Source organism: Phoenix dactylifera, chromosome 1, assembly GCF_009389715.1.
Source record: "Phoenix dactylifera cultivar Barhee BC4 chromosome 1, palm_55x_up_171113_PBpolish2nd_filt_p, whole genome shotgun sequence".
Lineage (NCBI taxonomy): Eukaryota > Viridiplantae > Streptophyta > Magnoliopsida > Arecales > Arecaceae > Phoenix > Phoenix dactylifera.
Genome location: NC_052392.1, coordinates 763421 through 780376, shown reverse-complemented (window position 1 = coordinate 780376; position 16956 = coordinate 763421). Strand labels below are relative to the sequence as shown.

Below are 16956 nucleotides of genomic sequence, written 5' to 3'. Positions count from 1 at the left end.
TCCAAAAATTGCCAAAATCTACCACCCAATCTCCTTCCTGTTACTTTTCCACAAATCGAACAGATCGCCCAAGAGAGATCAAGCCACGATCTAGACCGGAAAAATCGAAACCAAAAGAAAATTAGAAAGAAAGCCGATCTGATCAAATTACCCCATGAAGCCCAACATCCAGGAAAGTTTCCCCAAAAAACAACGAATTAAGCAAAAAATTGCAGAAAAATAGACGATTCGGGACGAGATACTCACCGAGATCAAATTTCAAACCTCTGATAGCTCGGATCCCCGTCGAAATCCGCAGCAAAACAACGGGAATGCAGAATCAACAGAGAGAGGCATAAAGATAAAGAGAGAGAAATCGATCTCTTCTTCTTCTTCCTTGCCTTCACCCTCGTCGAATTCCTCTTGTTCCTCCTCCTCTAGGGTTCGAGAAGGCGAGAGAGGATATGAACAAAGAGATCGCGGGTTTTCTCTCTTCTCTTGCATTTAATTAATTCACTTCCACGATTAATTAATCTAATCTGTTTAAGTTAAATTAACGAGCCTCAGGAGGGTGATGGCAGTCAAAGAAGAGGACGATGCTCCCCTATCGTACCAACTCCCATCCAAACGCCCGTACAACAATTTCTACGTTTACTCCAGATCTGCCGTGCCCGTCTCCTTTTAGGAAGCATCAGGAACGTCTATTCGCAGTATATGACGATATGATGGGTTCGTGTACAACATGGGACGGCAGACGCGGATCACCCGCGTTAAGGTGTTTCCTAGTGAGAGCGGCCCGTGTAGTTTCGTGGATTGGCCGTGGACTTCTATCGTCCTTTCCGTTCTGGTTGACTGTATCAGACCACCCACCTTCATTGTCTTCCTGCCGATTCATAAAGATGTTTTTCATTATAATAAGCACCGAACCTGGAAACTCACTCCGAATTAAACTTATCGCCAGCTAATGGGACCGCACGAGAACTGTGGAGTGAGGTTCTTTTCCTGAAAGGTGTGATTTTGTGTGCATTATAAGTTTACCTTTCTTCTTTTTTTCATCATGGGAGTACACGAGATTGTTGCCTTTCCCTTATCCTCAGTGATATTCCACCCTGAGCACAAAGTTCGGGAAAAAATGTATCAACATAGCAAATCCGCTCATGGCAGGTATCAAGCTTAACCGTCCATGGTGTCTCATCGTGGCAGAAGTTGGACGGTCGATGCGATATATCGCGTATATTAGTATGCGGAAACTTGTACCTAGATTAGCCCCAATCTCCGAACACGCCTTTTGCCCCCCGCCGAGACCCGGGCTCGGAACTCCATCTAATCCATTGTATTATCCTTAAAATGACGAAAATGCCCTTAATTAAGGAGTTAAGCAGTATAATTTATAATCCCCTCCGAAATCCGGTCCAGAAAGCGATTCCCATCCAAGAGATCTTAAGAAACGTATTTCTCAGCGTTTCCCACGTGGTTCCCTCTCTTAAACGAGTTCAACGGGTTGGGGAGAGAAGCCAACTTTCGGCAGTAAAAGTCTGTTTGGACTACTTTGGTCTGGAGCTTTAAAATCACGGCCTCTGTTGAGATCTCGCCGTCGAGTCGAAATCTGACGGTTGATATCGGTGGAAATGTACGAAATTGCCCTTAAGATCAGACGGCTGGTCCCGATCGGCTCCACCGCTGGATATTGTAGTGACTCGTCACTTATTCGGCTTGGTGGACCCCAGGTAGGCCTATAGGTGATGACCAGATCGGATGGGGCCCACGGAAGGGGATATACGTGGGAGATGATTGGTGGCAGAAAAACGGGCCCCACAGTGTAAAGAGCCTGGGGCACACTATTGTGTGGTGGGCTTGCACCGATTCCATCGATTTCTCGCTAAAATTGCAACATTCTAACGTCATTTTTTTTAGTTTTTCTCCTTTGGAAAAATACTTCCATTAATGTTTCTCGCAAAACATGGACAAGTGATGAGAATTTAAGAGGTTTGGATGCTTTGTATATGTGGATTGCACATGTCATCTAATCATGAAGATGAACGGCTGTTAAACATGATATACCGTATTGCCTAGCAAATATGATGTATCCATCAGATGCAAACAGATGTTCATGTTTGTGATCAGATAACATGACAGCTATCGAGGGATGTATAGTATTCCGCGGTGCCAAACATATACTGTAGAGGATTTCGGCTCATTTATGAATCATTGGAGGGCCGATTTCATTGTGGTAGTAGCTTGGCATTAATAGGTTTTTTTTGTGGTTTGTGTTTGTAAGCAAGTTGCAAGTTGATTATGCATTACTATTGCCCATGAGTTGATTAGTACTAGACAATCTCCCTTCTATAAATTTGTTAATAATAGATAATTTTGGACTAACAAATAACCACTCAATCTTAAACTCTTGTATTTGCATACGCAGATTTAAATTAAGTTTAAATCCGATCAAAGTCTTCAATTCCATTTCTTTAATCACACACATACTCTCACTCTCTTCTCTCACTCATTCCTAACAATATGTCTGGCCGCGTCCTCATAAACATGCAACTAATATGAGTATAGTTTCAATCAAAAATTTTATATATCTTTTGCAGAAAGAAGATTTGACACTTAAGGTAGCTCGAGGTTTGGCAATTATCATATCCAAAGAGGGTTAGATGTACAATATCTTATCTTGCATGTAACAAAGCTATTTTCATATCCGAAACTTGGGACCTCTAGCTACAATGAAACAACCTTACCTTTATCCCAGATTCACCCTCAAAAAAAGAATTTAATATTTGTATTTTTCTAATAAAACTAATAAGGACTCTTGTATGTGCAAGTGGATATGAGTTTATGAGGGAGAGAGGTACCTATATATGTTTTTGATACCTGGGAGAGAGAATCATTAAGTGTGCAAGTTTAATAACATTTACTTAATTCTTAATTCAACACACAAAATTCATGGATCAGGAACTGGCTAAGCAAGTAGTAAATTCGATTGGATTCGAGCTAAAGTATCACAATCTGTCAAACCAAGACAACTAACTCAGATAAATATGTAAATTAAAAATTTGAAAAACACAAGTTATTGAATCAATACTAATGTTTTTAGTTTGTAGCAAAATGTTATCTTGTTGCTAACAAAACGTGCACTTCGCTAACTTTTCCTTCCAAGCAACAAGAGATAAATGAAGTACTATGGTAGTCCAAAGTTAACTAGCGAAACTTTCTACTTTCTATATAAGGAATAGCCAAGGAGAAGATACCATGAGTGAGTATTTAGCCACAATTTTAGACTTTAATTTATAGCAATTAATATAAAAAAAAAAATTTTAAACATAATATAGCATCCTATTTTTCTAGGAATTTCCCAAACGGGTGAGTCTATTCTTATGTTCCTTCCCCGATCTTTTGTGTTTATTCCATGGAAAGGGGAAAAAAACTGACGCTTTCAAATGGTATAGAATCTAAAAAAATCTTTCTATTTTTGAACTTTTGGCAGGGACAAGATCAGGTCTAAATCAGCAAGATTGAATCTAAGCTGATCAGCACACTAACAGATAAGGTCAACTTGAGTTTGAATTAGGTTGACATCTCTTGATGCAAGACACTGAACTAACTTGACCAGACCTATCGCGACCAAAACAAGTAACCAGATCTATTTTGCCGATTAATAGATTTTTTTTCCTGTAAGAGATCATTTTATTCTTTCTTTCAGAAGTTGGCGGTGTCGCAAGATGCCGACTTTAGTAAGAGAGTCGAGATTCCACCCCGAAAACCTCGTCTCTGAGCTTTGTTTCCCTTCTCCCTTCTTCTCTTCTTCTTGTTCTTCTCCCGCCGATGCCTGTGGGAGATGAAGAAATGGACCGGCGGCTCTGTCATCCTCGCTCTCGCCCTCCTCCTCTTCCTCCGCTACGCCCTCCTTCCCTCCTCTCCTCTGCCGCCACTGCCGCCGCGTCTCCCCACCGCCAGCCCCGCCGGAGCCACCCACCACCTCGTCCTTCCCTCGCCCCTAAAGCCCACCTCCTCCCTTCCCTCCCGGGCCTCGATGTCCTCTTCCCTTCCCCCAACTCCACTCACAGTCCCCAACTTGACCCCAGCTCGAAGCTCGCATGGGCCCACATGCGCCCCCTCCTCCTCCGCTCCGACGCCCTCCCCGCCACCGCCGACGGCGTCCGGGAGGCTGCTGCCGCCTGGACGGAACTTCTGGCCGCCCTCGGTGCCGAAACCGGAGAAGGCAGCGCCTTTCGGTGGTTCCAATGCCGAAGTCGACAGGAAAAGTTGCCCCTTTGCGGTTAATGGCAGCGGTAGCTCTTTGGAGATCCCGTGTGGGTTCGTGCAGGACTCTGCGGTCACCGTGGTCGGGATTCCCACCGGTCGGAATGGCAGCAGCAGGTTCGGGATCGAGCTCGTTGGGTCTCGCCTTCCGGACAGCGGTGCGGAGCCGCCCATTGTTCTCCGTTGCAATGTTAGCTTGGAGGAGATGGCCCGCTCGTGGCTCAGAATTCATGGACGGTAGAGGGCGGATGGGAGAATGGGAGCAGTGCCCGGCTCATGGCTCGGCCGCCGCCAATAGCAGTCTCAAAGGTAACTTCTTGGATCAAAATGGGAACTTTCCGAAGCATTAAAGAACTTCGAATAACCTTTTTTCAACTCAACATTGTACTTTAATTTTATTGTTTTTGGATTGATGAAACCTGATGTATATTGAAATACAAAAGTGTTGAGTATTGTCTTAGAATCGTATTGTTTTTCAAGTAATGTGAACCGATATTGAAATGAATATAGTTGATGAGCTTGTTCGATGCAATGAGCAATTGGGCGAGAGTGTAGTTCCGGAGAATTTAAATGGGAGTCGGCCTGATGGTGAGAAGCCAGCTGAAAAATTAAAGCATTCTTCCCACCTGAGTATTGGTTCCCCATTTGTTGAAGGGCATCCCTTTACTGCCACACTGTGGGCTGGACTGGAAGGATTTCATTTGACAGTAAATGGAAGGCACGAAACATCTTTTGCATATAGGGAGGTAAGGAGCAGAGCTTACTTCCATTAGGTATAGGAAGATGTTAGCTATAGTTTTGAGTTGATGCTGCATGTTTATGTGTGCAGAGGCTTGAGCCTTGGTCAGTTAGTGAAGTCCGGGTATCAGGTGATTTGCGGCTCTTGTCCTCCCTGGCTAATGGACTGCCGGTTTCTATAGATCTTGATTTAATTGGTGATCTTAAGGTTCTCAAAGCACCGTCGGTTCCCAAAAGAAGGATTTTGATGCTAGTTGGCGTCTCTTCAGCTGCAAACAATTTTGAACGTAGAATGGCTTTAAGAAGGTCTTGGATGCAATATGAAGCGGTTCGTTCAGGCAATGTAGCTGTGCGGTTCTTAACTGGTCTTGTAAGTGAACCTGACTCAATTTAAGATTGTCAAATGCTCAAGTATTTGAAAAAAAATATTAGGTTAACTATCTGCACTTTTATTTTTCATCAGCATTTGTTGTGGAACTTTTATTTCCATTTTCACAATCTTCATCATTTTACCACATGCTTTGTAGATTCGAATGCAGTTTGTCATGAATTGCAGTTGACAGACGATCGAACTGTTTAGGACAGGTTGAAAAATGGACATTAAACATTGTTGATGGAAATAGAATTCTATCTAAGGGAAAGTACTAGTGAAAAACAAGATCGCTTAAGGACTTAACGTACTTGTAGAAGATGATGCCCTTGCTGATGCTGAATATGCTGACATAAGAAAAATTGCTCAATGTACCATAACCTTCATGTGACAAAGTTTCCTTTTTATAAGCATTTTTGTGATTCTTTTACTGTGACTGTGATAGGATATAGAGTTGATATTTGCAACTGTGATCCTGTTGATAGGATCCAGCTAAACATGAAAGGCATACTACGTCGAGTTATTTCAACTGGCTAGGATGTGTTACCAAGGTATGATAGAATACCTATTGCAAATTACAAATCTGTTGGATGGGGCATTCCGATGGGCCGCACTACTTCAAGCTTTATAAAATTTGGCGTGCTTTATACCATAACTTTAATGTATAGCAATATTATTCCATGTTAATTACAGCGATATTATTCCATGTTCTTTTAGCTGTGGCTAATTTTTATTCATCTGCATGATCTCAAACCTGTTGTCAAATGCTTTCTGGAAATATTAAGCCTTATGTGATTTACTAAAGAGTAATAATTGATAAATAAAATAAAGACATACTGACTCTTAACGTTATCAACTGATATAGATATGATTTTAAGTAGACAGCAAGTAATATGTATTATCATTCTTCATGCAATTATATGACGAAAACATTCCGTTACACTAACTGAGATACCTTATCACATCAGTTATTAATATGTCTGAAGTTCATCTTATTTCACCATTATTAAGGCCTTACTGGTCAGTTAAGCAAGCTTTATTAGTCAAACCCTCATTATCCTGCAGGAAACCTGAGTACTCAGTGTATGGGTGCCCCTCCTGGCACTCATTGCTATATAAGAGCTTTAGTAACATATGTAGATTTATATATTTAAATTGTTATAAATGAACAGAAAGGAGTTTGTATTGTGATGTTATTATCATATTGTAGTGTTCTTTGAGATGATTTCCCTTTTTTTGCTGACCTTTTCACCGCCAACCCACAATCTTTTCCTTTTTAAGAGATAATCTCGCACCTGCCATGGCCATATTATGCTATTCTCGCAAGCCAAGTTTGCACTTTATCTTTATAACAACTAGTGCTGCTTCATGAGTTTATACATCTCCAACATGCAGCACAAAGAACAAGCAAGTCAATTGGAACTGTGCGAGAAGCTCAGACGTATGGAGTATCCAGCTGATGCCTTTTGTTGACTATTACAGCTTGATCACTTTGAAGACAATTGCTGTTTGTATCCTTGGGTAAAAACATTTTCTTGTAAAATATAAGTTTTCTTCTTTACCTCTAAATTTATCCTTTTGAAGAACTAAAACACTTTTTTGAAGGCTTGTTGGCGTGTCGGTGGTTGTGCACATACAAGTACACAGAACCACTATTTTATTTGGGCATATTATCAGTAATGCTAATGATATAAACATGTTTATACATTGTACAATACATGGTTGTGTTAGTTTCGAGGCAGGCCATGAGGTCAACTGGAATCTGAAAGGTTTGACCTGACCTGACTCATTATTGTGCAACTTTCTGATCCAATGGCCAATATGTACTCGCCTTACTATGTTAAAGTTTTTTCTATCAAAGGAGGCCAACCTATAACATCAGGTTTCAAGTAATTTTCAGTTCATTCATATGATTGATTTTTCAATTTTATTTTGTCCTCAGTTATGTAAAATTTTTTATTGGAAAATATGCATATTTAAACCTTGCATTTTCATATTATCCTATGGTTGGTGTTAAGGTTAACAAGATGAATCATTGGTTAAATTACATAAGTGAGGACTCTTTTCAACCATAGTAAAAACTCTCACAACCCATGTACCTAATTACAAGTTTATGGAAAAGGTGTTAAGGTTACACAAGTAAAATGAATCATTGGTTAAATTACATAAGTGAAGACAGGGGCAAATCTGTCTTTTCAACCATAGTCAAAACTCAAAACCCATGTACCTTAGATACAGAGTTTATGGAAAAGGGGTTTTATTGTAATTATGGGTTTTCTGGTGTTACTTGGTAAATATGAATTAATGGGTTTTTTTTTCTTTTTTTGTGTGTTGTGTGTGTTGGGGCCGGGTTGAGTATATTCCATACATGTTGCTGGTCTTCAAGTAATTTTTAGTTCATGCATACGATTACTTCTATAACAATATACTTTTTTGAAATTTGCAGACGAAAATTCTCCCTGCAAAATATATCATGAAAACAGATGATGATGCTTTTGTCAGGATTGATGAAGTGCTTTCTAGTCTCAATAAAAGTGTTTCCAATGGGCTCTTGTATGGCCTTATCTCATTTGAATCGTCACCCATAGAGATAAGGATAGCAAATGGTTTATCAGTCAAGAGGTATGCATAGTCTTATAAAAGAACACTAGTTGGTTAAATAATTTTTAGCTGATCGAATGGATAATAACTTTCTCAGGCTCTCATTTTTGCAGGAATGGCCACATGATAAATATCCACCTTGGGCTCATGGCCCTGGATACATCATATCCAGAGATATTGCAAAATTTATTGCCTGGGGTCACCAAGAAAGAATCTCCAAGTAAGGCGAGATTACTTCATGCTTTAATGCTCCTGAAATTTGTCTACAATAACTAGAAAAACACTTTTATCTTTCTTTTCTGTTGTTCTCATGTATATTGTGTTTTAGCTATTCAAACTAGAAGATGTAGCAACTGGAATTTGGATTCAAGAATTCAAAAGGAGCGGTCAAGAGGTAAAGTATGTTAATGATGATCGGTTTCATAATGCTGGCTGTGAGTCCGATTACGTTCTTGCCCACTATCAAGGACCAAGGCTGATGCTGTGTCTTTGGGAGAAGCTACGGCAAGAACATGAAGCAATATGTTGTGAATAGTTTCTGCATTTACCCCAGTTTTCTTTGCTTGGTCAAGAAGTGTGGTTTAGGAGGTGCCTAGCATCATTCATGTCAGAGTGGTATAAGCAAATGTTTTCCGAAGGGTTGCTACTAATGGAAGTTAAATTCACAGCACATCATTTATTGTTGCAAGCGCAAACATGGATATTTTGTGAACTGGTGTGGGCTATGAATAGTAGCAGCCTGTTCTCGTAAGCTTTAATTCCCACTAAGCTGTCGATTTTATGTGGTGATTCGAAGTTCAAACCATGCTTGTATCGTTTCTTTTTTAGCAACATTTGTATGCAAGATTTTATGGTTCTTTGAGTAATATGATCCAGAGTGTACCATGAGGAGATCGACTCTTTGATTTGCATCATGATAACACTTTGTTCCAAAATCCCAGTTATTTTGCTTATCATATACTTAAAACCAAGCTAGTATCATGCTCTTGTAACAACATTTGTATGTAAAATTTTTTGGTTCTTCGAGTAATATGATCAGAATGTACCATGAGGAGATCGCTCTTTGATTTGCATCATGTCCCTACTTTGTTCCAAACTCCCAGTCATTTTGCTTATCATTTAGAACACATTCAAACTCATTCTATGGATCCATTACACAGCAAATTACCTAGAAATTAAAAGTTACCACTCAAGTGCTTTTGCCTAGGAATTTAAAATGTGTACACCAATTCCAATATAACCAGGCTTTCCTTCTATTACTCTCAGGACTTCAATTGTTTTCAGCTTATCAAGCCTTCGTAACCAGGAAATACAAAAGGTGGCCATGGAGGGGGAAAAACGCTTTTTGGCTACCGTCTCGCAGCAAGTCTGCTTGGATGCAAGTCTGCTACTTTAGAGCTTCTATTACCATTGTTCAATGCTCTTTCAAAGGAAGCTTGTCATTACTGAAGATCGTTCCAATGCTCCATATCTTATGTAGTTCTAAGTTGGAGAAAGAATCTCACTAGGAACCAAGGAAAAACCTATATATTATATTATTAATAGATAACTTCTAGCTTGCTAATAGAAGCTAGGTTGCATGAATGAATATACATGACTCCATGAGGCTATGGCTATAATAGAATAAGAATATGTAGCTAATAAAATCAACCTGGTTACTCATCTTATCTCACCTGTTTGTCTTGCTTCATCCAGCTTAAAGAGGTTAGTTGGCCAGATCTTTGGCGTTGATATGTAAAGCCAATATCAGCTTGAGACCAATATGTAGAAATTTCACAAACGTTGATAGATGAATGCAAGTCAACATTCCTCAAGGTTAAGGTTTTTGATTAACCAAGACAGAATGATTCTCAAATGTATGAGCCCCGAGACCACCATAAGCAACTGCTGGAGAAAATTGCAAAAGCTATCACTCTTGCAACCTTACCAAATAGCTACAGGTGGGCCTCACATATCAATTGCAATGTAGGATATTTCTCAAAAACGAACAGTAGCAGAACAGTCGCAGTATAGGCAAAACTGAAAACATACAAAGATGAAATAATCATCAATTGGCTAATGGAGCATGATAACCGGCATCCTGTTGACCTCAACTGTCCTGTTCATCTGGAGACTGGGCAAAGGTTGACAAAGTAATGCATTTTAACTCGGCAAAATCCATGTTTCTACATGAAGTAAATAAACTCATCATGTGCATCAAATCACCATCATGGCACACTCAAGTAACATTGCAATTATAGAAGGATTCTAATTAACAGTGCCAAGTAAAAAGAAATAGGTAAGATGACTTGTAGCTGTAAAACCCTAACGCAACATCCAGTAAAAAAGTCATACTCAAGGATGTTTCCAATTTTCAGTCAGTGAAATTGCACTAGCACACCAACAGGTGACAGACAGCATACACAAACCAAACTTTCGGTTTGCACTCTTTCATGAGGTGTCAGATTTTGTATGAAAAAAGTATCAGTAAGCCAGATAGACAATGAAACACGAACCTTACTGGCACTGCTTCAGTTAGCAAGCTCATGGTTATCATCTTTGTCGATATTATTGATAATCATACAATGAGATGCTCTTGTCATCAGATACGCTTGCAAGCCGCACTGCACGTACACCTGTCCCCCAGGTGGCCGGAATGCTACACCCCACACCTGGGCCGAGTGGTTGGTCATTGTCTGCACTGCAGCTCTCATGGTGAGATCCAAAGACGAACCGTCTTATCACTGGACCCAGTCACTATGGCCGCACCATCTGGGCTGGCATCTACACTCAGTACCCAGCTCACATGATCTGACATAGCTCCAACCATGCTCTTCCCATCTGCATCATAATGCGCACATGGGTATCATCACAAGCAGTGAAGAGCACACGGGGATCCACTGGGGAGAACACAAGGGACCTAACTGGCCCAGAGTGGCCCTCAAGGTGGTGGATGAACTTGGCACGAGCCACATCAAAGACAGCAATCGTGCCATCCATAGATCCACAAGCTAATCGCTTGCCATCAGGACTCCATGCAACAGAGAGCACAACTTGCCACTTCCAGTCCTATCAGGTCGGGCTCCTTCTGGGCGCGGAACAGCAAGGTTGGCAATAAGCTGCCAAGTTGAAGTGTCCACAGCTTGACTGAAGCACTGCCACCACCAGCAACTGCCAAAAAGTACCCTGCAGGAGACAATTAATTTGATAAGATTGTTAATAAAAATTATCTTACCATGGATATTTTTTGGGGCTGGAGGTGGGAGGGGGATCATATAGCCAAAATTTTGTTCAATGGAGGTTGTCAATGAAAAAGATAACATAATATTCAATATTTGAATTCAAAGATGATAAAACTAAAAAATCATCAAGGGTTCATAAGAAAGTGTTCCAAAATTAAATGCTTAAAAGCAGACGCATTGGATCAGGAATGTAGCTCAGATGTGCGAAGATAGCATTTCTAGCAAACAACATTTTGCAAATAAACTCAAGTCAACTAAGCCTTATCCCAAACTTATTGGTGTTGGCTACATGAATCATTTTTCTCCAATCCGCTCGGTTTAGGGCCATATGTCAAATCCTCCTTTAATACTTCATCCATGTAATTTTCGGTCTACTTCGACGTCTCTTTCCTTCTAACGTATCAAATCGTTCCTTCATACTGGTGCATCCTCAGCCTAGGTTGTGCATATCCAAACTATCTTTTGGAAAATAGAAGAACTATTTAAAGAAATCAATAAAATCTACATATTCACAAAATTTAAAGCATTCTTCACTTCATGTTTAGTATGGTAGAAGTAACACACACATCTTCTATGTTTCTCATGTACCACTACGGGTAAATGTTCCAGACAAGATACATCATTTTGAACTTTAGAACTCCAAAATAGGTGCGAATGACAGACATGATATGAGAATACATGCACATTGAATTAATCAGTAATAAAAAAGTTACAGGACTGTATATTTCCCACAGAATTTAATAATGGGATGTAAGAAACAAAAAAGTATAAATATGTAGAACATTAACCTTTTTTGGTTGTCCATAGAACATTAATCATAGATGCCAAAAATTGGCACAACAAGCCATAGACCCATAGAAAATTAAGCATATAAATGCTAGACAACAACAATTCCTTAAGTGACATTAGCTGTGCCAATGAATCCATATCCACAGACCTTTGGGATCCTTCAGTCAATATGTGTGGAAATCCACAATTTCAAATGTAGAAGACTGCAGATTTAATGGTGGCCCACTACCAGTATTGTAAGGACATATCTTATGTGTCCTCTTTCATGTAGAATAGATCATAAATACCTGTCTTATGCATGGCCTCGCAAAACGAGGTTATTTGCCTTCGAAAATAGACGTACAAGTATTGTACATTGGAAACACTAAAATATACAAAACCTGAATTCAGAAATTATTTATTTTGTCTCTAAGTATAACTCAAAGTATAGCCTACTATTATAAACCTTTAAATCATCTCTGCAATCAAACACCTCACTCCTATAAGTTTCTAATATCATACCTTTTTTTTTCCCAAAAAAATGACATCTACGAAAGTAAGGAGCAGCATTTCCAAACGTCGTCTAGGATATTGTATATGTGCCAGCATATGCTGGCATTGCCCGATGACTGGACTACATTAGGCCAATGCAGGTGCCTGGCTGCCTGCACGTAGCTGGGTCACCGTGGTCCACCAGGCATCTCTGCACAGGCCCAAGTAGCCTAAGTATGCACCCTAGTCAATCTACGTATCAAGCAGTTGCATGCAGATTGGGCAGGAAAATCAAATCTCACCAGCACAAGAATGAAACAAGCTTTAAAAGCACTCTACCAGTCACTCTCACCAGCCCCTCAAACTCTGCTCTTTGAGAGAGTCAAAGAGGCATTGAGGCATACAATCCTGATGGATATTGTCCGCTAGTTGGCTCTCGGAAATGGATGGCAAACAGGAAGTGGGAAAACTCCTCCAGCAATTAGTAATGGCAATTTACGTAATTTTTTCCTTTTTTTCTTCTCTCTCAGCCTCCTTCTCCATCTCCTTCAACTCCTCCTCCTACTTCGTCTATTAAAAGCTTATACGCCTTGTGCCTCCTCTTCCTCTACTTACCCCATGTCCCCCCCCCCCCCCTTCCTCCTCTGCACTTGCCCTTCTCTCTCTCCCCCACCCCCCACACAAAAAAGAGGACTTTGCACATATACACCTTGCAAATTTAGTTTATTGCAAATTTACGCTCCAAAATCACCATATATATATATATATATATATATATAAGGGGGAGAGAGAGCCACTCCTCGATTCATCCTATTTTTGCATGCATTACATTTTTAGCTGATGGAATGAAAAAATAACCATTCTAAGTTACACTTAATGCTATTACCCTTTTACATTAATGCCCTTGAAAACATTTAATATTCAGTTTGTATTAAAAGAGCTATATTTTTATACAATTTTGTCAAGGATATTACTGCAATAAGGATAATAAAGTCATTTAATATTTAAAGTACTAGTTTATTAACAACATTAGTTAAAAAAATAATGGGAGGGGTATCGATGCAAAAACAAGATGGTTTGAGTGGTCTATATGCAAATAATGTCATTTGGAGAGTAAATATGTAACAAGCTAAATTTGTAAGGTTATATATCCAGAAAAATCCCCAAAAAAACATTCCCCCAGCTTCTCCCTCGGTCTTGCTCAACCATGTAAGCACTTGCATATTGCATATGGGCCCCTCAACCATCAAACAATATTTTTAGTTAAATTTAATTAAATCACTTATTTTTATTTAATAACATAAACATCAAATAATTAATTCGTATCAGATATATTATTTTTTGCTATTTATATTATAAATAATAACTAATTATTACCAAAAATATCATTCATTCCAATGGGAATGGGCATTCCTCCCATTTATGAGTGGAATCACTGTTCCTACAAATGAGGGAATGATCATTCCAAACCATTATTTATTACCATGGCAAGCATTGGAATGGGGCCAAAATTAAAATCCTCATTCCATTCTAGTGTTTTTTCTAGTGAACCAAACATAGACTAAGTAATTTTCAATATTACTTGGACCTTGGCATGGGTTCCAAGTGTCTAAGTATCCTCCATGGCAACCTCCAAAAATATGTACAACTATGCATATGGAGTCTAAGTATACTTAAGCCGTTGTTATGATTTTTATCCCAAAAAAGAGGAATTGAAAAGGGGAAGGGGAGAGACATATGATATCTGATAAATAAAACAATAGAATGGTCATGAGTTTGCTCATTGTCTGAGTTATTCCTAACGTACATTTAAGGATCTTAAAGACGAGTTAAGATACTAACCATGACGACTCGATATTAAAAGTATAATTAAATTTCGCTTAAAGTGTCCAACACTTGAAACAAAGAATCTTCTGCATGATAGTCTAGAAAAAGGTGCCAAATGTCAACACTTACTGATGAAAATGAGGCAACTCAAGTGGAGTACCTAACCATGTTGCTTGTCTCGTGAGTTCCAAGAGTCCAAAAGTGTTATATTTTTAAAAATCTAAAAAAGAAATGTCTGGTTAAAGCAAATAATTTCATCATCATATATATATATATACATACATATATATATATACACACACACATACATACATATATATATACATATAATATATATATACACACATATATACATATATACACATACATACATACATATATACACATACATACATACATATATACACATACATACATACATATATACACATACATACATACATATATACACATACATACATATATACACATACATACATATATATATATACATATATATATATATATATACACATACATACGTACGTACATACTAGGCTTCCGTCCTTCATCCGCTTCCAAATACTTCCACCTTGTTTAAGATTTTCTTTGACTCTAATCATTTATTTTTATCAATTTATGTTCGATGACAAACATCACATCCAATTTCTTCAATGCATGTAGTAAAGAATTTAAATAATTTTCTACCGTTTCCATGCTATTTTTTTTATTAAAAAAAAATCCTTGTCCTCGTATCTAAACCAGTTCCCACTATCTATTAGACCCTAAAAGGACACCTCATCAAGTGCCAATCATCAACTAATATGTTGAAGGACCCAGCATGCAAGTTCTATTATCTCATTTCATAATTTCCAATGAAGGCAGGATGGTTCTTGGTAATGCTAAATGTGCGCACTAGATAGTGCGTGTGTCTAAGCCACAAGTAGGCCAGCTACGTGGTTAATCCTCGGGGTAAACACTGTCTTGCACCCATAATGAAGATTTGTCAAATAATGCCCTCGAACCAAAGTCCATTGGACTCCATTTGATAGGCCTTACTTGATCTAAACAAATTACAATCACCATGCACTAGATCTGTTATGTGTACAATAAGTATAAAGGAAATGAGAATGTCTATGTATGTGCAAGGCATGCATCAGGGGCAAATTAATGAGATGCCATGATTTACATCCCTGATATTTTTCTCAGCCAAAAAGGTCTGAAGGTACAACCTTTTTGAGGCCTTTGATTCATAAACCACAAATAAGTTACAGCCAACATACTCTAAAATGTGCCACAAATGACGGTAGATAAGAAGGCAAAATTTAAATTCGTTCATGGTAAGAAGGAATAATGGCCAGTGTTTGGGTGAAACGCCAATTTACAAACTCAACCAAGAACAGCCAATGTTCAAAAGCACAGCAGTTAGGTTCCCAGAAACCCTACCGTACTGGGCTCCTGAATGATACATTTCTACAACTTCAGAACCATTTGAAAAGTCTCATTTTTCTTTCTTATTCTTTGTTCCTGAAAGGAGATTCACAACTACAGTAATATCTGACAACAAGGACCAACACATCCATATATGAAAAATTTAATATACTAGAACGAGGACTTCTATATTATTTTCGTTAATTTGAACTGGAATTAGCACTAGTCGATGGGGATCAAGATCAATAGCACATCGATCATTCTACCGGTGGCACTTGCGATCATTCAAGAATGGAAGAGATGGAAGCCGTAGTCCCACAAAACATCAAAAGACCTCACCTTGGGGTCGAACTGCATGTTCCAGACCTCGGAGGGAGGGGCCTCGAGGGTGGCAATGGAGGCATTGGAGTCGACGTCGAACACCCGGATGAAGCTGTCGAGTGAGGCGGAGGCGGCCACAGTGCCGGCGGGGTGGGCGGCGACGGAGATCACCCCAAGGGCGTGGCCCCGGGAGGGCGGCCCGGCCGGGGCGAGCTCGTCGGGGCGCCAGAGCCGGACCGTCTCGTCGAGAGACCCGGTCAGGAGAAGCGCCGGCCGCTCGTCCGTCGCCGGAACCCACGCCGCCGCCCAAATCGACTCGTCGTGGGCGTTCTCCACCGATTTCAGCCCCGCAAGCTTCATCTCGCCTCCGAAGTGAGAGGCCCTGGGAGTGGATCGTCTCTTGTTCCCGGAGAACCCTCGATTCGGGAGAAGGGGAATGGGAATCCTCGATTGCGAGATCGAGCGGACTAAAGATGGATCTTTTTGTTCTTCCCCAAAACCCACGGGGGCTTACACCTTTTGGGAACCGAATCGAGTAACCGCCTTTTGCGGAGGTGAACTTACCGACCAAGCCACCGGTCCTGCCGGTAAGACAATAGGCAGCCGAGAATTACTCTCATTCCAAGTCAAGGTAACCTGAGACTTCTATCCTAGCCTCCTAAATCCCTAGCTTGCATCAAGATCAAATTTTGATGGTGGTATCATGGGTGGTGGGACCAATGTGGGGTCTTTGTGATCAAAGGTTCCTATTCGTCCTTGGTTGTAGCAATCAGTGTTCATCCAAATGTCATTATTGTGCCATTTGGCTAAAGTTGAGACTTGGAGTGGTATGGGAGGGCTTCCGTGTATGCTACTACCGTATTGAGAGCGATTAGCATCATATTAGAAGGGGATTTAAAAATAATGATCAGCTAGATTGAGTGTTCGAAGACCTAATCAGAGCAGGATCATCTTTTTTTTAGACCT

The 16956-nt window shown here is 39.8% G+C and overlaps 2 protein-coding genes across 2 annotated transcripts; one reads left to right on the top strand and one right to left on the bottom strand.

The window, feature by feature from the left end:
- The first annotated feature begins 3663 nt into the window (after positions 1 to 3663).
- On the top strand, positions 3664 to 8862 carry LOC103723721 (hydroxyproline O-galactosyltransferase GALT3). The gene is given in 12 exon segments (XM_039120546.1): positions 3664 to 3973; positions 3976 to 4214; positions 4246 to 4433; positions 4436 to 4492; positions 4495 to 4551; positions 4753 to 4988; positions 5072 to 5350; positions 6753 to 6872; positions 7797 to 7929; positions 7932 to 7972; positions 8065 to 8160; positions 8268 to 8862. Coding segments are annotated over 12 exon segments (1821 nt in total). The 5' UTR covers positions 3664 to 3817; the 3' UTR covers positions 8487 to 8862.
- A 1281-nt stretch (positions 8863 to 10143) lies between these two features.
- Positions 10144 to 16512, bottom strand: LOC103723722 (WD repeat-containing protein VIP3). The gene is given in 8 exon segments (XM_039120487.1): positions 10144 to 10569; positions 10572 to 10652; positions 10655 to 10783; positions 10786 to 10983; positions 10986 to 11066; positions 11069 to 11116; position 15680; positions 16009 to 16512. Coding segments are annotated over 8 exon segments (951 nt in total). The 5' UTR covers positions 16351 to 16512; the 3' UTR covers positions 10144 to 10498.
- Between the last annotated feature and the right edge of the window lie 444 nt (positions 16513 to 16956).